Below are 22,091 nucleotides of genomic sequence, written 5' to 3' on the forward strand. Positions count from 1 at the left end.
ATTGAGGTTGCAGGAACAAATCATCCCGATGTGTAGAAAGAATAGTAAATATGGCAGGTGACCAGCTTGGCTTAACAATGAAATCCTTGCTGATCTTAAGCACAAAAAAGAAGCTTATAAGAAGTGTAAGCTTGTACAAATGACCAGGGAGGAGTATAAAAATATTGCTCAGGCATGCAGGAGTGAAATCAGGAAGGCCAAATCACACTTGGAGTTGCAGCTAGCAAGAGATGTTAAGAGTAACGAGAAGGGTTTCTTCAGGTATGTAAGCAACAAGAAGAAAGTCAAGGAAACTGTGGGCCCCTTACTGAATAAGTGAGGCAACCTAGTGACAGAGGATCTGGAAAAAGCTAATGTACTCAATGCTTTTTTTGCCTCTGTCTTCACAAACAAGGTCAGCTCCCAGACTACTGCACTGGGCAGCACAGCATGGGGAGGAGGTAACCAGCCCTCTGTGGAGAAAGAAGTGGTTCAAGACTATTTAGAAAAGCTGGACGAGCACAAGTCCATGGGGCCAGATGCACAGCATCCGAGGATGCTAAAGGAGTTGGTGGATGTGAGTGCAAAGCCATTGGCCATAATCTTTGAAAACTCATGGCGATCGGGGGAGGTCCCGGATGACTGGAAAAAGGCTAATGTAGTGCCCATCTTTAAAAAAGGGAAGGAGGAGGATCCAGGGAACTACAGGCCAGTCAGCCTCACCTCAGTCCCTGGAAAAATCACGGAGCAGGTCCTCAAGGAATCAATTCTGAAGCACTTAGAGGAGAGGAAAGTGATCTGGAACAGTCAGCATGGATTCACCAAGGGCAAGGCCTGACTAACCTAATTGCCTTCTATGAGGAGATAACTGGCTCTGTGGATGAGGGGAAAGCAGTGGACGTGTTATTCCTTGACTTTAGCAAAACTTTTGATACGGTCTCCCACAGTATTCTTGCCAGCAATTTAAAGAGGTATGGGCTGGATGAATGGACTATAAGGTGGATAGAAAGCTGGCTAGATCATTGGGCTCAATGGGTAGTGATCAATGGCTCCACGTCTAGTTGGCAGCCGGTGTCAAGCGGCATGCCCCAAGGGTCGGTCCTGGGGCTGGTTTTGTTCAATATCTTCATTAATGATCTGGAGGATGGCGTGGATTGAACCCTCAGCAAGTCTGCAGATGACACTAAACTGGGAGGAGTGGTAGATACGCTGGAGGGTAGGGATAGGATACAGAGGGACCTAGACAAATTAGAGGATTGGGCCAAAAGAAATCTGATGGGGTTCAACAAGGACAAGTGCAGAGTCCTGCACTTAGGATGGAAGAATCCCATGCACTGTTACAGACTAGGGTCCGAGTGGCTGGGCAGCAGTTCTGCAGAAAAGGACCTAGGGGTTACAGTGGATGAGAAGCTGGATATGAGTCAGTGTGCCCTTGTTGCCAAGAAGGCTAACGGCATTTTGGGCTGTATAAGTAGGGGCATTGCCAGCAGATCGAGGGACGTGATCATTCCCCTCTATTCGACATTGGTGAGGCCTCGCCTGAACTACTGTGTCCAGTTTTGAGCCCCACACTACAAGAAGGATATGGAAAAATTAGGAACAGTCTATCCGAGGGCAACAAAAATGATTAGGGGGCTGGAGCACATGACTTATGAGGAGAGGCTGAGGGAACTGGGATTGTTTAGTTTGCAGAAGAGAAGAATGAAGGGGGATTTGATAGCTGCTTTCAACTACCTGAAAGGAGGTTCCAAAGAGGATGGATCTAGACTGTTCTCAGTGGTACCAGACACCATCAGCTCAGGATTAAACAAAGACTGTGAATGGCTAGCCAACTACAAAAGCAGTTTCTCCTCCCTTGGTGTTCACACCTCAACTGCTAGAAGAGGGCCTCATCCTCCCTGATTGAACTAACCTCGTTATCTCTAGCCTGACTCACTCTTGCTTGCATATTTATACCTGCATCTGGAAATTTCCACTACATGCATCCGATGAAGTGGGTATTCACCCACGAAAGCTCATGCTCCAATACGTCTGTTAGTCTATAAGGTGCCACAGGACTCTTTGCTGCTTTTACAAATCCAGACTAACACGGCTACCCCTCTGATTTTTAACAATGAGGATAATTAATCACTAGAATAACTTACCCAGGGTCATGGTGGATTCTTCCTTACTGACAGTTTGTAAATCAAGGTTGAATGTTTTTCCTGCAAGACCTGTAGGAATTATTTTGGGGGAAGTTCTATGGCCTGTGTTATGCAAGAGGTCAGACTAGATCACAATGGTCCCTTCTGGCCTTGGAATCTATGAATCTATGAGAGTGGCAATGGCACACTTTCCATCCTCCTCTCTAGGCTTCCAGATATACAAATACCTTCCCAAGAGAAGCAATCCATCTTCTTCCCCAGAGAGTTACTACAGCAAACCTTCTTCCTGCTTCGGACCCTGGGAGTAAGATGACTCAGGTTGCCATTTCCTAAGTGAGGCTGTGGAGGTTTTGGCAGAACTGATCCTTTCCTCCCTCAACATAGCGGAAACAGCCCATATTCCCTACTGCCAACCCTGTGGCCCCCACCCAAGATGAGATGTAGGAGGGGCCATTTCATCTTTCCCATACAAGAATCTCTGTTATAGACTGTGAATGCTGCATGGCCCAAACTGAAAGAAAAGGTCTATCGGCAAGACTACATACGGTCTGTATAAAATTCCATCGAGTTGTGTCCCCATATTTATTTTTCTTCCAAGAAACGGTCACATACGAAAAAGATCTTGACCTTAGTGGCTGGAGCAGGGTCCCCCTGTTATGTGGAACAAAAGATTGAAAATTTACCTGAGGAAGGGTTTTTAAATCTTCTTCCATACTTTTATGTGCTGCAATGGCATGTGTTGTTTCAGCCTGTATAGCCCTATCCATCATTGCCCCCTCTTGTACTCTCAGAAGAGGTCCCATGAGACTGGGGGAGCACTGATAAGAAAAAGCTGATTTCTTTTAAGAACTGTCTTACAAAAGTATAAGCCTTCATCTATGATACTTCTTGAGACATCATTAGATTCTCTGCTAGATCTCTCCGATGCAAAACCCTTGCATGGAGAAATATGTGGCTGTGGGCTCCAGATGCAGACCCAACTTCTGGGTAAAACTTTTTCATGAGTTTCTAGAAAAAGCTCAGAAGGACTTGTCAGATCTGAATTAAATTTTGTCCTGTCAAACCTCATCTAGTGAGGAGGGAGGGAGCTTCAGGTCATTTCACCACAGTTGCAACTGCTAGCCATACCAGAATCACCGTTCTTTGCATCCTATAGAGGTCAGGATTCTCCACAGGACAATGAGCCCAACTATAAAATAAAATAGTTTACTTTAACATTAAAAAAATCTAATAATTTGTGCAGCAAAGAATCTTGTATTTTCCCATCATGTTCTATATTGGAACATTGACATTAGTAAGAATTGTTCTACATTTTCAACCATTCCATTCTACAAAACCATTTCTATGTTTTCCATAGCATCTTCAACAGCAAAGAAACTCCACCGCTGCCAAAATGCCCTATTCTGTAAATCTTTACTTATATGAGTCATCCCATTTGAAGTAATTGGGACTATCTGCATGATTAAAGGACTACTTGCATTATTAAGGGTTTGTTGGAGAGGGTCCCTAGAGGGAAGCTCCTGGAATGGGTTTCTTCCCTTCTTATAGATCTGTAAAGCACCAAAGAAAACTGTGGTGCTATATTAAACACAAAGTCTTTATTATTAATTTACATAATGGTAATTTGACTTATTCATATTTCTGTTGTCGTATGGATGTTCTGGTCACTGCAATAGGTGGCAAATAGCTTTCTAGATATTTAATTAGGTAGCATAATAAGAATAATGTTATAAATGCCTTACAGAATTCTTTCCCTATAGCTCTGCACTACATTAAAACTGCTTTTTGCTCAGTACCTAAGACATCTTGTTGCATCTTCCTGCAGTTAATTTCTTCTCTTCCTTAGGGAGCAGATTTTTAGTGTAGCATATACTCGTCTCTCTTGATACTGATTTATCAGTGTGTAGATACTGTGGTGATGGATACCCTATATGCACCTAAGACGGTATAAACATGTAGATACGTTAGATAGATAAGCAAATGGTGCTTTGTGCCACTTGCCATATACTCACTCAAGAGGCTTATTTTTGTTGCCATTATGTTGTAATTTTCAACAGGAAAGTATTCAAGGATTTTAATTATACAATATGCTGATGCCTATTAAGAGCACGTCTGGAGTTGATTGAAAACTGGGTTTTTTTTGACCTTTTTAGTTCCAGCAAAGTAACTCAGTTTTTCCTTTTGTCCCAGTTTAGACTTGGATCACTGAAGCTACAAAAAGTCTCAAGTCCAACTGAAGTCATTAAAGAGCTGATTTGCCACTGCCTAGACTGCATAGCAGAACTACATGCCAAAAAGGAGCACCTGCAAAAGGAAAATGAAAGGCTTCTAAGTGATTGGAATGACGTTCAAGGACTGTAGGTTGAAAAATGAATCAATAAGATATTCTTTATAAAGTATGTGTCTGCAGTCTACCTATGCAACAAAGTGTAGGTTATACTGATGGACACTATATATTTAAGATATTTGCAAAATGAAATGTACATATTTCTTTTTTATTGATAGTGTTTTGGGCCCTAACTGCTTATAGGCTACACAGCTGTAGAGGCTTTTTCTTATTTCAAGGTGGCAGGCGACACCTCAGCTGCTAACATATAATGCTGATTGTAGCTTTAAGTAGCCAGAAATATCTTCACTCTCCCTTTCCCCCTTCTGCAGAATGCAGTGTGCATTTTCTTCTGCATAGGTCCCTTAATGATGACTGTCTTGATTTTGCCGATCTTGATTTCTGTTTCAGTTGTGATTTACATTTTAAACTAGATTATTTCTGGGGCAACAGGGGGAGAGGATGTAATTTGACAGTAATTAAAGCCAGCTATATTGTCAAAGTATTAGAGGAGTCGTGAATGGTTTGCGGGGCAGCGAGGAGGAAGACACAAATTAAAAAAAAAATTGCACAAGATCACATTATTTTAAGCAAGATATTTTTATTTTTCAATAGAGTGCCAAATTTAGAAATATTCATGGAAGAAATTAAGTCAGTGATGTGCTGGGTAAGATAACAAAGACCATATCTTTTTTTTTAGAAGAGGAATCAAAAATGGTCACAGAGTTTGCCCTGAAAGTTTTGTCATGACAAATATACAGCCTCACTAATAGTGTTTGACTACTTAATAGTTTAACAGTGTAGTAAACAATAACTTTTTATAATTAATGTGTTGCACTGCATTAAATGCCATTTTGATTTGTGTAGTGCTGTGGCACTTGTAACTGATAATTCCACAACAAACTCACAGGAGGGGTTTCCCTCCAAAACAGTAATTATTACATCTCAACTTTAAACTATTTAAATACCTAGTCACAATTATATAGCATACAAAATGTGCTGAGCATCTCCAGTGAGGAGCTAGGTGCCCTCAATTCCCATCTAGTCAACTGCCTTCTACTTGCCAACAGCTAAGTGCAGGATTCAACTGTAAAGCAGTTTTCCTGTTTTAGATGGTGTCATTGCAAGGCTTCTTAGGTTAAAATTAATCAACAAATCTATCTAGTTTACGGTTGAATATGCTGAAAGCAATTGAGAAATTATAATTTACAAGTTAGAACTGTTGCACTAAATTAAAAAAAAATTAAATAAAATACCCCCACCCCGAGTCATTAATTGGCAATATCCAAATATAGAGAAGAACGCTTTGGAAACCATTGCCATTAATTAGGAGCTGGACTGAACTGAGTTCTTGCCACCTAACTGCTTTTAGCTACATAATAACTTTGGAATCTAGTTAACATTTGTTTTTTAAATATGAATTTGTTCAGTTTCCTTGTGTTTTAATGTACATAGAAAATTTAATAAGGATTATCTTGAATATCCTTTGTGCATGAGTACGTACACACACACACAGGGAAAGTGAGTTAAAATATCAAAATAGAATAGCCAATGTTTTTGTTTTATACAGATTATTACATTGGTAAATATAGAGCAATACTAATAACCTTTAATAGCAAAATTTCCTAAATCCTGAAAAATAAAGATAAGTTTCTGTTTTGTATGAAGTTTGTGTTTTTATACTAACCAAGTAAAATTAATATAGATGAGTTGTAGTCAAGTAAACTGTCAATTTATAAGATGGTCAAATGTAGTGACAGAAAATCTGAACCATAAAATTAGTGTTGGGTGTTTTTAGTATGTGAATAAATCACCTGAAAATGACTCATCAACATTAGTTTGTCAGCATTCAACACCACTGTTATAGAACAAAAAGGGAATAGGATGCAGCTAAAATGTAAGGAGTTTATGTAAATGCCAGAACCATTCTAAGGCACAGACAGCTTTATACATATAAGACTACATTTTCCGTCAGGCTTTGGGTACAAAAATCTCACATGTATAATTGCCACAAGTTCTTTAGTTTGTGTTATCTCTGACTCTCTCTTCAGAAATGGAAGAGGTTGAGAAATGGACAGTTAATTCTCGATTTAGGTCACCAGTATTACTTGTCTACAAACGGCAACCATTACTAATGCCAGTTGTTTTCAGTAGGTTGTGGTTGTGTTTTGACTACTATCATCCCAACTTGACATATTAAAAGTATCATGCTTCTATTAACTCCAAGATGGCTGCGATTATGGAACTTGAAAAGCATGTGCAAATAAGACTAATAAAAATGTCTATGGCCATTAACTTTATTCACTTGTGATTTCACTTTTTTTATTACATTTAAAAGCTTTGTTTGAGATGAGTAGCTTATGTACAGAGGCCTGTGGAGATGTGACTTCTGCAAAACAAATGACATATAGGCACCAGTGTGTGACAAATTGCAATGAAAGGTTGCGTTTGTAGCTGGTGAAATACTGAAATGTAGTCCTAGCCAACTTTGCTTAGTTCTCACATAATACAGGTGACGCATACTAGAATGAAAAACGTCTTTGTAGATCTTATGCAGAGATATAGCCAGAAAACCCCATTCCGCAACATACTGTATAATTTGTGACTCATGTTCCTAAACAGCAAAGCACAACTGCTTTCCAAGATGTATATTTTCATGTATTAACATGGATGGTGTAATTTGCAATCGTTACATTAATAAAATAAAAAAATTCCTAAACACAATAACTTAATAGTTTATATCTATACCAGAAGAATGTATCAATTTTTTTATTTGTTTGGATTTCTAAAACAAAAAAAAGGGACAGGGCAAAAGGATAGTCACTTATATATGAGCATTAAAGCCTAAAAAATGCATACAAAATTAACCAATAACATAGTACAAACTTACCTTACCCACAGTGTCCTTGCATGTCACACTAAATAAATAATCTAGAATACCTTTTGTCCTATGAAAACAATGAGAAGTCCAGTGGCACCTTAAAGACTAATAGATTTATTTGGGCATAAGGTGCCACCTCATTGTTTTTATGGATACAGACTAACACGGCTACCCCTCTGATACTTTTATCCTATGTACATTTTCCCTGGCTCTGGGAGAACATGTAGGTCTTTCAGCATGCTCTGAAGATTAAGAGTTGGGTCCTGATCCTGAAGTGGAATTATCTAGTATAGTTCCTCAAGGCCAAGTGGCAGTATCCAAATGACTTCAGTAGGATTTTACAGGTGTAAGTGTCTGCACAAGTAGAACTTTTTGCAGGATTGGGGCCTTTGGCTCTCATCATATTAAGGGGAAAAGTGATTTCCAGAGTCAAGGGTCCTTCACTGAAATTGCATTGCATGCAACCCCCCTTTAGTTAAATCAGGAGACTGCTACTAGTAAATTGAATAACTCAGATGATCTCAACTGCTATGGTACCAAATAACATTCGTTTTTGTTAGCCTTTATTTGGTTACTATTCCCATTGCGGGGACGGAGTCTTCTTTTTCTTCATTGAAGGATTTGATACTCTTTGTCATATTTTCCACTTGCATATGAGGTTCATATATGTAAATGGAGACAATGGTTAATTTCAGCCCTGTTGAAGTCAATGATATTACACCAAGAATTAATTTGGCTTTGTATTTTAAACCATCTTGCTTCTATGCCGAATCTTTATTTAATCAGGTAGTGGGTTTAGGCAATCTCACATCACCCCATGAACTGGATAAAGATGTCACTGCTAGGGCTTGTGACTCTTTGTACTGTGCTTTAACGTTTTTGTATATATTATTCCATTAAACGGTTAAAATTCCCATTTATAGATGGAAAGTCTCCTTGTAGTTGATTAGTACATATGATGTTTCTTTTAAGAATTATTGGACCGATCTATATGGTAATGATTTTCAGCATCATTTGCATTTAAATTAGATGAATTATTTATCAGCTATGAAACATATCCCAAAAGCATATCACAGAAGACTACGTTAGTACTTCATAAGATTCCTTTCTTTTGTCTTTTTCATTTTATAGACATTTCATATAAAAATGATGAAATAACCAATATTTGTTTTAAATACACATTGAAAAAATATAATACTATTACTGTGTTGACACTTTTGTTTTTATAATAGCTATTGAATAAAAACCCACAAATTTTTGAACATGCCATTTTTCACAGTGAGAGCATTCAAAATGAATGCTCTCACTGTGAGAAATGGCATGTCTTCCAGAATCAGTCTCTTCATCTCAACTCTCTTATATATCAGTCCAGTGGAAGATAGAATCATAGAAATGTAGGTCTGGAAGGGATCTCAAGAGTCCATCTAGTCCAGCCCCCACCCCAAGCAGGATTAAGTACACCTGGACCATCTCTGACATTGTTCTGATATTGTCCATAAGTTTGTGGTATTTAAACATCATTTGCTTTATTAATTTACCTACCATGTCTATGTTCTGAAGTCTGCAATGAGCAGTAAGATCATTACTGGTATGTGTATTTATTTATATATCACACACACAAATCTATGTTAAAAACAGTTAAGGTCTCAAAATCAAGAACTAAAAAACTAGGAAATACCAGCATTAAAGTTGCCTGTTAGATGATCACGTTTTTCACAAGACCTCTGCTTCATTCAATGCACAAGACTTTTTTATTCATATTGTGGCCCCATTCCTTATTTACTAGACACTATATATTTATTTATACACTATTTATTTTGTTGATTTTTAGATTTTTGGTTGAAATTTAAGCTCAATCCATTTTTTATTTAAAAAACAAAACAAACAAACCCCCTTATATTTAGATACCATATAAAAACTTGAGGATGACCCTATTGCAAAGCCGTCATTCAGCAGAACTCTTAAGATTTTCACATATAGAATTAGGTATCCCTCTAAAAAGTAGTTTACATTAAATGGGGGAAAAAGCCATTCGCTCTCCAAAATTAGTATCTGTGAGTATCTTAAAATCTCAGCTGTCTCACTATACAACTCTAATAAAACAAACACCACAACGTAGGGTTTGTTAGCATTATAGTTGTTTGTATGCCAGTAGGAAACTGAAATTGCCACAAATCCTGCTTCAGTGGTTCTGCTGAATCAGTTTCAATATCCTGCTTCACCAGAGGAACAAAGACTTCAGAGGAGCAAAGGGACAATGAGTGGGTAAATGTTCATGTAACATACACACCTGCTTCTGGAATCCTGACAAATTAAATGCTTCTGGATGGGTTGCCCGGAACATCAGCTGGAATTTTAAGATAGTTTCTACACGTTTGGAGGGCGTGTTTTTTTCCTGTATATAAATATACATTAAAAGTGCAAATCAGAATGAGTAGGCTTAAATTTTGGGCCCATGGAACTTGACCATAACTCTCTATTTATAATCTCAGTAAGTGTATCCTTCTAAATTATACACACTATGCTGAATTCACCATTGAATCTAAATAACTCTGATATCTAACATATAGCTGTCTGTATAGTCTACACATAAGCTAACCTCTAATAAATAGGGGTTAGGAAGAAACTTTCACTTTGGGCGGATTATTATATAACTGCCTACTGCAGGGCTTTTTTCATGTTCCTCTGAAGCAGTTTCTATTGACCTTTTTGGGGGACAAAACGCTGGACTAGATGGACAGTTTATAGATTCATAGATTCTAGGACTGGAAGGGACCTCGAGAGACTGTCTAGACCATCCTGGATAGAAATTTATCTAACCTACTCTTAAATATCTCCAGAGATAGAGATTCCACAACCTCCCTAGGCAGTTTATTCCAGTGTTTAACCACCCTGACAGTTAGGAACTTTTTCCTAATGTCCAACCTAAACCTCCCTTGCTGCAGTTTAAGCCCGTTGCTTCTTGTTCTATCCTTAGAGGCTAAGTTGAACAAGTTTTCTCCCTCCTCCTTATGACACCCTTTTAGATACCTGAAAACTGCTATCATGTCCCCTCTGTGTTCTCTTTTCCAAACTAAACAAACCCAATTCTTTCAGCCTTCCTTTATAGGTCATGTTCTCAAGACCTTTAATCATTCTTGTAGCGCTTCTCTGGACCCTCTCCAATTTCTCCATGTATTTCTTGAAATGTGGTGCCCAGAACTGGACACAATACTCAAGTTGAGCTAACCAGCGCAGAGTAGAGTGGAAGAATGACTTCTCGTGTCTTGCTCACAACACACCTGTTAATGCATCCCAGCATCACGTTTTCTTTTTTTGCAACAGCATCACACTGTTGACTCATATTTAGCTTGTAGTCCACTATAACCCCTGCCGTACTCCTTCCTAGACAGTCTCTTCCCATTCTGTATGTGTGAAACTGATTGTTCCTTCCTAAATGGAGCACTTTGCATTTGTCTTTGTTAAACTTCATCCTGTTGACCTCAGACCATTTCTCCAATTTGTCCAGATCATTTTGAATTATGACCCTATCCTCCAAAGCATTTGCAATCCCTCCCAGTTTGGTATCATCTTCAAACGTAATAAGCGTACTTTCTATGCCAATATCTAAGTCGTTGATGAAGATATTGAACAGAGCTGGTCCAAAACAGACCCCTGCGGAATCCCACTTGTTATACTTTTCCAGCAGGATTGGGAACCGTTAACAACAACTCTCTGAGTACGGTTATCCAGCCAGTTATGCACCCACCTTATAGTAGCCCCATCTAAGTTGCATTTGCCTAGTTTATCGATAAGAATATCATGCGAGACTGTATCAAATGCCGTACTAAAGTCTAGGTATACCACATCCACCGCTTCTCCCTTATCCACAAGGCTCGTTATCCTATCAAAGAAAGCTATCAGATTGGTTTGACATGATTTGCTCTTTACAAATCCATGCTGGCTATTCCCTATCACCTTACCATCTTCCAAGTGTTTGCAGATGATTTCCTTAATTACTTGCTCCATTATCTTCCCTGGCACAGAAGTTAAACTAACTGGTCTGTAGTTTCCTGGGTCGTTTTTATTTCCCTTTTTATAGATGGGCACTATATTTGCCCTTTTCCAGTCTTCTGGAATCTCTCCTATCTCCCATGATTTTCCAAAGATAATAGCTAGAGGCTCAGATACCTCCTCTATTAGCTCCTTGAGTATTCTAGGGTGCATTTCATCAGGCCCTGGTGACTTGCAGGCATCTAACTTTCCTAAGTGATTTTTAACTTGTTCTTTTTTTATTTTATCTTCTAAACCTACCCCCTTCCCATTAGCATTCACTATGTTAGGCATTCCTTCAGACTGCTCGGTGAAGACCGAAACAAAGAAGTCATTAGCATCTCTACCATTTCCAAGTTTCCTGTTACTGTTTCTCCCTCCTCACTGAGCAGTGGGCCTACCCTGTCCTTGGTCTTCCTCTTGCTTCTAATGTATTGATAAAAATTCTTCTTGTTTCCCTTTATTTCCATAGCCAGTTTGAGCTCATTTTGTGCATTTGCCTTTCTAATCTTGCCCCTGCATTCCTGTGTTGTTTGCCTATATTCATCCTTTGTAATCTGTCCTAGTTTCCATTTTTTATATGACTCTTTTTTATTTTTTAGATCATGCAAGATCTCATGGTTAAGCCAAGGAGGTCTTTTGCCACATTTCCTATCTTTCCTACTCAGGTGGAGTAATCCATAATGACCATTCTAATGTACCTCTCTTCCAAATTACATTTTAGGAGGGCTGGTGTTACTATAGTACATTGTTAGTAAAATATGACGATATTAACTATTGTTATGTTTTAGGCTGGAAAAATGTGTGGAAGCTAAAGAAGAACTGGAGGCAGATCTTTACAAAAAATTTATTCTTGTGCTCAATGAAAAGAAAGCAAAGATAAGAAATTTACACAAGTTGTTAAAAGAAGCTCAGGAACCTGCAGAGGATACAACACATGCAAGGTATTTGTTAATTTGCCCAAGGTATTTGTTGTCGTGCCTGACACATACATAGGTTTCATTTGTATTTACTACGTTTTAATAGATGGTGGTATAATCATTGTTTCAATGTAATAATTAATAAATCATCTTTATATAGTTTCTTTAGATTTTAAAGGCTTCCAAGTGCTTTAAATACAATATAGTAAATATACAATGGGACACTTCACTCATCTCTGAAGAGCAGCCAACTTTGGAATTTACTCGGGCAACTCTTCAGCCGTCTGTGGTTACATGAAGCAATAGTTCAGGACAGAAACAACCCCATATTGATTGAATCTGCAGGAGGAATGTCATTTGGCTGGCACCTCAAATAGCACATGCCCCATCATATGTTATGGGGTGCTTTGTTAAATGTAGACTCAAAAGGAAGAGTCAACTAGCCACTACCTGGGGTGTCACTGAATGTCTTGTATCTAAGCACTGACCAGGGCTAAGTTTGTGAGTGCTTTGGCTTCAATGAAAGGTGTTTAATTAAAATTGAATACAAAGATTTACTTAACTGTAACTATATTTGAAATTACAATATTTGAAATTATTTCTTGATGGGGGTGGGGTGGAAATGGATAGTGTTTTGTGTCAGAGTACAATTGATTCCCAGACCCACTCCAACCTGCCTCCACTAGTTCCTCAAGTACCTCTTAAAAACTCTCTTATTCCAAAATGGCTTTCCTCCTTAGAGAAGTGTTAATAGTGAGGTGATTGGAAATATTTACTTAAGAAGCAAATAACATTTACTTAGGGGAAAAAAATCCAAACCAAAAAATCATGGAACTGCCAAGAGACACACTTTAAATCAATGACATTGTTTTAATCCGGTCTGACTCCACTTCCTTTTAGGACATTATCTATCTAGTTTGTTTATCTAAGTTGTGAACTCTTTAGGATAGGGACCTAGTATTGACCTCTGTCTTTAAAGTACTGTAGAAATAGCAGCTATGTTGCAGGAATGGCAGATGGAAAATTACCTTTCTGTTGTTCTAGGGATAGCATGGCTACAGTCCAAACTGCTGTTGAAAGAGAGAAAGATTATGATGGCAGCACTGATGAGGAATGTGAAAATTTAGCACAGCCCTCTACATTAGCATCAGGTAAGATGGAATATATTGTGCTTATTGGTGATATCACGAGTAGGCCAATTACTTTACATGAATAAACTATAATGAAGATAAAACACTACCTGACAAATTGCTTTGTGACAAGCCAATTTACAAGCATTAAAAAAATAGCCCTCTATTGAAGCAATGTATAATGCTGACATTTCAAATTAAAGAAAGGAAGTTTTAAAAAGCACGTAGTATAAATGAAGGAAATGTCATTGTTTATGAAATGACAAATTACATACTTTGCATAACTAATAGCCATTTTACAGCTTGTGAACTGTCAACAATTACATTTTAAATTCCAGGAATCATTATGAACACGTGAAGATTGCTGTGATTTAAAATGTAATTGCTAACAGTTCATAGTCTGTTTAAAAAAAAAAAAGTTTTAACTTCATCAGGAGAGTTTTTTGCTCTATTTTTGTATTGCACAATTGGAGCAAAACTATTTTTATAACATCCAGCAGAATTCATTGAAATTTACTGGGGTGCTTTTAGCCTCAGGTAGTTGAGTGTGAAAATTAAGTTGAATAATCTGCCTAGGACTGGAGAAGTGGGAGTACATGGTATAGGGATTGTCCATTTCACAATACACTGTATAAAACTTTACATCATACGAATTTTCAGCTTGGTGTGCCCTCTACTCTTTGTAGAGGAAATGCTGTCAGGGAATAAAGACTGCCTTACACTGACAGGTACCACATACTTAAGGATTTCCCTTCAGGATTATTGGTTTTCTGTGGTTTCTCTCACCCGAGCCATTTATCTCTACTATAGGGTAAGATAATCAAAGAAAGATAAAAGCAGATAACTGACTTAGTGCACATGCTTGTTGTCTTCAGTGGGAGCTGAGGTCAGCACCATAACATGATTAGTCTCCAACTCTGTAGTATTGGTGTACAGGTTTTTTGAAGACCTTCTACCACAATTGACACAGATAATAGATTTAGAAAGTAGCCAGCCTTGTAGCACACATTTAAGTGAAGAAACAATATGAAGTGCAGACACTATCCAAAGAAATAATTTTTTGTTGACTAGCTGGTAGTGGTAAGGTATCTGTTTAATAGACAATTCTTTGCTTTCAATCTGTATTTCATCGTGGCACAAACAGTGTCTTGAGGAATACTTCATTTAGTAAAATGGCACGGAGAAGGGAAAGGACTTCAGTTATCAACTTTTTGCTAGATCCAGTAATAATTAAGCTGCTAGATAGCATTTTTATGACAGACATCTGTGTAGCATTTCCTTTAACTGCCGAGCATGAGAGACTGAACTTGATGCCTGAATTTGTAGGGAGAATAGCACGTGTATAATCTTTTGAGCTATGAAACATGTTCACTCCATTTGCCTGTGAAAGTCAGATATATTCAGAATTGCTTTCTATGAATAAGCAGAGAAAATAACATGAACATAATGTTCAGGCAACAAACAGTTTCAAAGTAATGCGTTTAAAAAGTCAAGTTTTTCATAGTAATGTTAACTCTGTGACACTGAACATCTAGTAAAGTTGGAGACAGATAATGCTGCCTGGTTCTGGGCACAACAGGTTTCCTCCATACATGGTCTACCCTTCCCACAAGGAAGAAGTGTACATATGCCTCTGCAGTATTTCCCTCCTTTCCCAGTGCCCTACTCAAGCCTTTTCACCTTTCCAGGGATCTATGCTGGGGGATGGGTGGGGACTGAATGAACCCTGAGGAGGAGGTGAGTGGTTCAGGGATGAGGTTTGGGGAGAGAGGGGAAGATGCACACAGTCCATCTTCAGGCTCCATAGACCTTAGGCCTAAAAGATGATGCTTTCCCAGACTGTATTATCTTCTCCTTGTAATACCCACTCCTTGGAGCAAACACCTACGTTTATTTTTTTAATAACTTTTTCTTATGTTTCCTGTGTAGTTGGGGTGGAAAGTTGCTGCAACACTGTCAAGGCTCCTAAGCTGTTACAGCTGCTTAGTGCTTCTGTCCTTGGAGCTCTGGTGTTATCAGCACTAGCAGAGAGCGCAGACTGCTAATTAAGCAGACCTCGATGTTATTCCTAGGGAAAGACCACAGGCACAGTTCAGTGACAAAGGGACTTGGGAAGGTTTACTGTCCTCAAGGCACAGTCCTAACGACTTGCACAACTTGTACAAGTACATTCACCCATGAGTGCCCCATGGCAAGGAGCGGCATGGTCAGCAGTGTTAGTTTTTGCTGTCCATTCGGCCACACAAGGCGAGGTACACTGACATTTATAGACTGAGACAAACAACTGGGATAAACAAGTTATGTAGCACCTTGCATATTTCATGGCATTTGTTTGTTACTTTCACTTGTACCTTGTCCTGATATCTTGGACAAAACATCCCTATTCATTATTCTATCAAACGATCTTATCTTGTACTAGATTGGGGTGTATCTATACTAGCCTTCTGAAATATATTTATGTAAATATCTAGTGCCTAGTACTTCTTAGGAACACCTATGTTTTAGCAATGTTAGAGGCAACTTTGTTAAGTTCATGTATTGGACAGTGAACTTTTGTAAGCATTTACTTTAATACATGGCCTGACTTTGGCTCACAGCATGTGGTTTAGGCATCAGGTTTTGCACCAGGGCCAGTACTCCAGGCTCTGTCTCTCTATTACATCCTGTTCAATTATTTATTTATTTACATTTTCCTCCCATTTAGATCTGGAATTTAACATTGCATGGGTAACAGTAGAGTCACAGAATAAAACAAGCTCCTGTATCTTCCACAAAATATAAGATATATTGATCTTATGAGGTTTGTGTCAGGGTCCCTTCCTTGCAACAATTTGCTAACCTGTAGAAATCTAGGTCTTTCCATTGTTTGCAATAAAAATATTGGACAGTGCAAGCCTACATGATCTATAGAATATTTTATAACTGCAGTGCCTAATTCATGGCTCTTGGCCAGCATCAACAGAAATATCCAAACATTTTTCCTCAAATCTACACAACATTAAGTTAACACTTTGTGTTTTAAAAAGTGACAATTATGGTTGAATTAGAAGGCATATTAATATAAGGCAAACACAGAAACCAGTGTCTTGCAAATTTCACTGTGGTGCTACTGCAAAATGCTCCACCGGTGAAGAAGACTACAATCTCCCCTTCCATTGCAAAGCACTCCAGTAGTGGAAGAATGAATTTCTGTTTTACTTGCTGTTTCTGAAGTGCATAGAATTCCAACTGCACCCAGGAGAAATTTACAATATTGTGGTCACTTTCATTGCTATTGCTCACACAGCTATTAGGTATCAGTGAATGTGATGAGAATCTGGCACCTTATTGACTCAGTGCTAATGCTGCCGGTGTGCTGAGATGACTGCCTGTGATGCTGACCAATATTGTCTCATTGTTTCCTGGTATTCCCCCCATCTATCTGTCTATCCATCTCCAGGGGTGGGGAGTTGTATGGGCCCGTGGTGCCCAGGCTCCAGCAATATTCAGGGCCCAGGGGCCTGGAACCACTAATGTTTGGGGCTGGGTCTCTCCTCGGCCCCGCCTGTTGCCCCCACACGCCTCCCCGGAGTGTCCCCTGGCCCCACTTGCTGCCCCCGCGCACCCCCTCCCGGGCCCTGGAGCCTGCAGCTCATGCTGACTGCTCTGCCAGCTCCCCGCATCAACTGCTGCCGCAGGGTCCTAGTGCCCCCCCATCCACTAATGGCAGGGTAGGCTGCCCTTACCCTGTCCTTCTGCCCTAGCCCTGAGCCTCTCCAACGCCCCAAACCCCTCATCCCTAGCCAGAGCCCTCATCCCCTCTGCACCCTAATCCTCTGCTCCAGCCCTGAATCCCCTCCTGCATCATGAACCCCTCATCCCCAGCCCCACCCCACACCTCAACCCTCTGCCCTAGCCCTGAGCCCCCTCCCAAACCCCTCATCCTAAACCCCATAGCCCTCACCCCTGCACCCCCTCCTATCCCCAAACTCCCTCCCAGAGCCAGCACCCCCCCTTTCCACACACCCCGTCCTGCCTCCAAATTCCCTCCCAGAGCCTGCACACCAGCCCTCTGCACTCCCTCCCAGAGCCTGCACTCCTCACCCCCTCCTGCACCACCACCCCTTGCCCCAGCCCGGAGCCTGCACCCATCATCACCTCCTGCACCCCCACCCCCTGTCCCAGCCTGAAGCCTACACCCAGCACCCAAGCTCCATCCCAAAGGGTGCACCCCAGACTCCTTCCAAGGGCCTGCACCCTGAACCCCTCCTGCACCCTAATCCCCAGCACAGGGCCTGCACCCCAGACCTCCTCCCCCCACCCAAACTCCCTCCCAGAGCCTTAGGAAGGTGGGAGGCAGGGTTTGTGGGGGGTCAGGTTCTGGGCACCACCAAAATTTCTACAAACCTGCCACCCCTGTCCATCTCTTGTCTGATACTTAGATTGTAAGTTCTTTGGGTGGATAGGGACCACCTTTTGGTTCTGTTTGTAGAGCACCTAGCACAATGGGGTCCACGACTAGGGTTCCTAAGTGCACGGTAATTAAAATAATTAATAATAATAATATGTAAGTACATTGATGGTGCAGCAAGCTCCCTACCTGGCTCCACACCTTTCCCCTCTCAGCAGCAGCAGATGCGCAATGGAAGCTGCAAAGCCGGTGCTCTGGGCGGAGGCAGCCCACAGAGCTGCCTGGCCACACCTCCGCCTAGGAGCTGAGTGAGGGGGATGTTGCCGCTTCCAGGGAGCCTCCTGGGTAAGTGCTGCCCAGAGTCTGCCTCACCCCATCCCGTGCCCCAATTCCCTGCCCCCCCCACACCCAAACTCTGCTGCTGCTGGGCAGTGGGCCGCAGTGCCCTGAGATTTCTCCAGCAGAGACTGGTGCCTGAGCTGCCCTCTGGCCAGGTGCACTGGCCACTGAAGAAGTCAAGGAGGTCACGGAAGGTCACAGAATCCATGAGCTCTGTGACAAACTCACAGCCTTACTTATGATCAACAAGGTGATATAGTCCCAGCGTCTTTTTGGACTCATTAGTGCTTCTAGCAGATAGCAACAGTGGTAAAAAAAAAAAAAAAATACTTTTTTCCCCATCCTTTGCTTGCCAAGAGACTGTGTTTGTTCTCTGATTAAGACCAAGTGTACTGATCCACAGTGGTCAACTTCAGGTTGTACTATTATCATACACTCTACCAGAGACTAACTGTGTAGGCCCACAAGGAAGCTTCAGCCCCTTCCAGTGGGCTCTCAACCTTTCCAAACTCCTCTGCCCCTTTCAGGAGTCTGATTTGTCTTGCGTACCCCCAAGTTTCACCTCATTTAAAAACTACTTGCTTACAAAATCAGTCATAAAAATGCAAAAGTGTCACAGAATGCTATTACTGAAAAATTGCTGACTTTCTCATTCTTGCCATACGATTATAAAATAAATCAATTGGAATATAAATATTGTACTTACATTTCAGTGTATAGTATTTAGAGCAGTATAAACAAGTCCTTTTCTTTATGAAATTTTAGTCTGTACTGACTTCGTTAGTGCTTTCCATGTAGCCTGTTGTAAAACTAGGGAAATATCTGGATGAGTTGATGTACCCCCGGAAGAGCTCTGCATACCCTCAGGGGTACACATACCCATGGTGCCTTAGCCCACCTTCTAGACACGGATAATCCAGAGCACAGCATAACTTGCCAACCACTCCTTTGAAGTGATGCTCACTTTGAACATCCCCTTTGAAGGGGATGTTCAGATCTCCGATGGTGCTATCTTATTTAGCTGGTTGTGGAGGAAACGAGACAATAGTGCACTGATTTATAGTGTAAACACGATCTCCTTCACTAGAAGGGCTAAATATATGTTTTTGGTCTGGATTGTGAACCCCTTACTCACATTGGGGAACTGCTACTCCCATAAGCAGATATCAGAGAAACTACTTATGGGAGTAACTGCTCCATATTCTGAGCGGGGTTTACAATCATGTTTAAATGGAAGCTTATGTTCTGCAGCACACAGGCAACTCTATGGAAAGAACCTGTATCCACTGAATCCTCAGATTTTCCTGTAAATTTCTATAGAATTTGCTTATGAGCACACATTTCGAGGCAGTCGTAGTAAACTTAGTCTAATGCCCAAAATAAATAATAGCGAGCATCTTGCCATTTTCCAGTGTTGTAAAATGCAAATGTTTTCAGCCCTCTCACTCAGGTTCCTGTTTTGGGGATTACATGTTGTGCCTTCTTGAGGCTATGGCTCTTTACATTTAATTAGTTCTCTTGTGTAGTCCAAGCCACCAATGGCTTGATGCTGCTGGTTATTAAGCTTTGATCCAAGTTATTAAAAAAATGTCTATTATAACAGCACCCAACTGTGCTGCTGCTGTTAAAATGCCGTCTGTCAGGGCTTCTCTCTTAAAGCCTATTTTAAGGAGTTTAGAACTTGGTCATTTTAATTCATTTCAAGCTGAAATGATTCCCCCTCCCCACCCCTACCCCAAAATAGATGTAATTGGAATTGGTTTGTCTTTTCTTTTCTTTTCTTTTCTTTTCTTTTCTTTTCTTTTCTTTTCTTTTCTTTGTTTTTAAATGAAGCAAATCAGATTTTTCTTTTGATTTTAGATGCATTTTCCTTAAATTGTAGTGAAAATCTACTTTCAACTGTAACCTGACATTTGGAAGCACTTTGGGTTTACATTTGTAAAACTGCTTCCCATCTGTGTAGTACACCAGGTCTTTGATTCAAAATGCAGACATAGTGCTGCTTTCACAAACTTGGTATTTTCTTTTCTCAATCCTATTGTTCCAAATGTTGCATTAGGGAAGAAGTTAATATAAAATAGCTATATTAACATTTGAAAACAGCCTACTCTGCATCCACCTGTCACTTCTATTGCACATTCCTTATTATATCGATATTAACATTGTGGTATAATTGAAAGTCCTAATCTCTGAATGAGCTATTGCAGGCTGTTGAATAAATCTACTAGAACATCAATAATTTGCAGAGATGACTGAAAGAACCATTGTGGATCACTGAATTTTATGAGTAAGCAAATAAGCAAATAGTTAATCACAACATTTTATTTGATAACTATAGTTTAGTTGTGACTACATTGGTTCGTATTAGCAAATGTTCTGTAGTATATTTTGGAAAGCTCACTACACTGTAGTGATGACCCAGCATCTCACTGCAGCACTGCCCTGTTACATTTCAGAAAATTGGGGAGAGGCCATTGATTTTTGTATGCAAATTATGGGATCAGATGTATTAATAAAGCACTAGTTGTCGAGATTCTATTTCAGTATTTATTTTTATATTCACTTACATCTGTATTTGCGAAAAAAAACATGAACTCACCGGATTCTAACATCTAACCCTGATGTACTTCCATGAATATATTTAATTTTGCCTATTTTAAGATGATGATAAAATAAAAGAGCAATTCAAATAAAGAAGCAATATAACTTTTTTTTTAGGAGGGTGAAGGAAAATTATGTCAGTAGCTTTCCTTTTCCTTTAGCATATCACATGCACACAACAGTACTAATGGCTCTTCTAGGCACTAGTTGACTCTATTTGAGAGTGACCTGGAAGAATGAAGCCAGAAAGACCTAGCCGTAAGTCATACTTCACAAAGAATTTTGAACTGAAAATGTACTGACCCACTGTGTGTCTCCTGAGTGCTAGTGCTGGTCCAAGTGGGTTGTTTTACAGTAGACCTGGGTCTGAATCAAAACCTTGGGTCTGAAAAACCTTAAACTCTTGAACAGGACTCATGTTCCAAGAACGGAGGGAGCAGCTCTGGTTTTTTTGACAGAATTAGCACTTGCAGAAGTATCCTTTCATCAATGGGAAGAATCAGTTCTTGAGTTAGAGAGTTGTTGAGAAGAGCTGATAGCCAGGTTCTATAATCCTGAGCAACTGGATAAAACCTTTATTTTCAGCTGTTGAAGAAGGCTGCATATGAGATGCAATCAACAAAGCCAGACTAGATTTCACAGACTAGAAAATCCTGTTTCTGGGACCTTTTAAAGAACAGCATACTCAACTATAGTTTGGTGGAAGAACATAATGCCTGCAACTGATTGCAAATTTAAAAACAATGATTTTTAATATTTATCCTTGATATGGTGTCTTTTTAGATTTCATGTGCTCTGTCATAACTCTTGTGGTATAGCCTGTTTCAGATAGAGAACTGTGGAAATCAGTGTTTTCCACTTGATTTTATCCTGATTTTTCTCACAAAGTACACAACTTCCAGGCCAGACTTTGGGTTCTCTGAGTCATTCTTCCAAACAAGATCTTCTGATCCTTGATACCAGTTTACCTGCTCATCCAACAAACATCTTTGTGCTTCCTTACATACTATATTTTATGCATTGAACACTCTCCTTGAACTGATCTGTAAGGTCATGTTCAATCAAGCCCTTTTGTCAATTTTAGAAGGGTTGTACATTGGGGCTAATAGATCAGAAAAGAATCAGATAAGGTGGCTTGAGAGTATGGGGTTAGAAGTCAGGAGGTCCTGAGTTCTAATAATCTCTACGATGTATTTATACTGGCCTTGGACAAGTCACTCCATCTTTCCATATTTTTCCAGATTTGTAAAAAGGGATAATATTTATCCACCTACCTGACGGATGTTGAGGGTTTATTAGTTAATATCCATACAGTGCTTTGGATGTGGGAAACACCACATAAATGCCAA

General features: G+C 39.9%; 1 protein-coding gene across 2 annotated transcripts in view; it reads left to right on the forward strand.

Annotated features, from left to right (window-relative positions):
* The window catches only part of XRCC4 (X-ray repair cross complementing 4), a 283,894-nt gene that overhangs the window by 146,038 nt on the left and 115,765 nt on the right, over positions 1–22,091 (forward strand). For both annotated transcript variants that reach the window (XM_034773169.1, XM_034773170.1), the window contains exons 4-6: positions 4,314–4,480; positions 12,154–12,306; positions 13,327–13,433. In XM_034773169.1, coding sequence (XP_034629060.1) covers positions 4,314–4,480; positions 12,154–12,306; positions 13,327–13,433 — 427 coding nt within the window. The remainder of the gene's footprint in view (positions 1–4,313; positions 4,481–12,153; positions 12,307–13,326; positions 13,434–22,091) is intronic.

The sequence above is a fragment of the Trachemys scripta genome, chromosome 6 (genome assembly GCF_013100865.1).
Source record: "Trachemys scripta elegans isolate TJP31775 chromosome 6, CAS_Tse_1.0, whole genome shotgun sequence".
Classification (NCBI taxonomy): Eukaryota; Metazoa; Chordata; order Testudines; family Emydidae; genus Trachemys; species Trachemys scripta.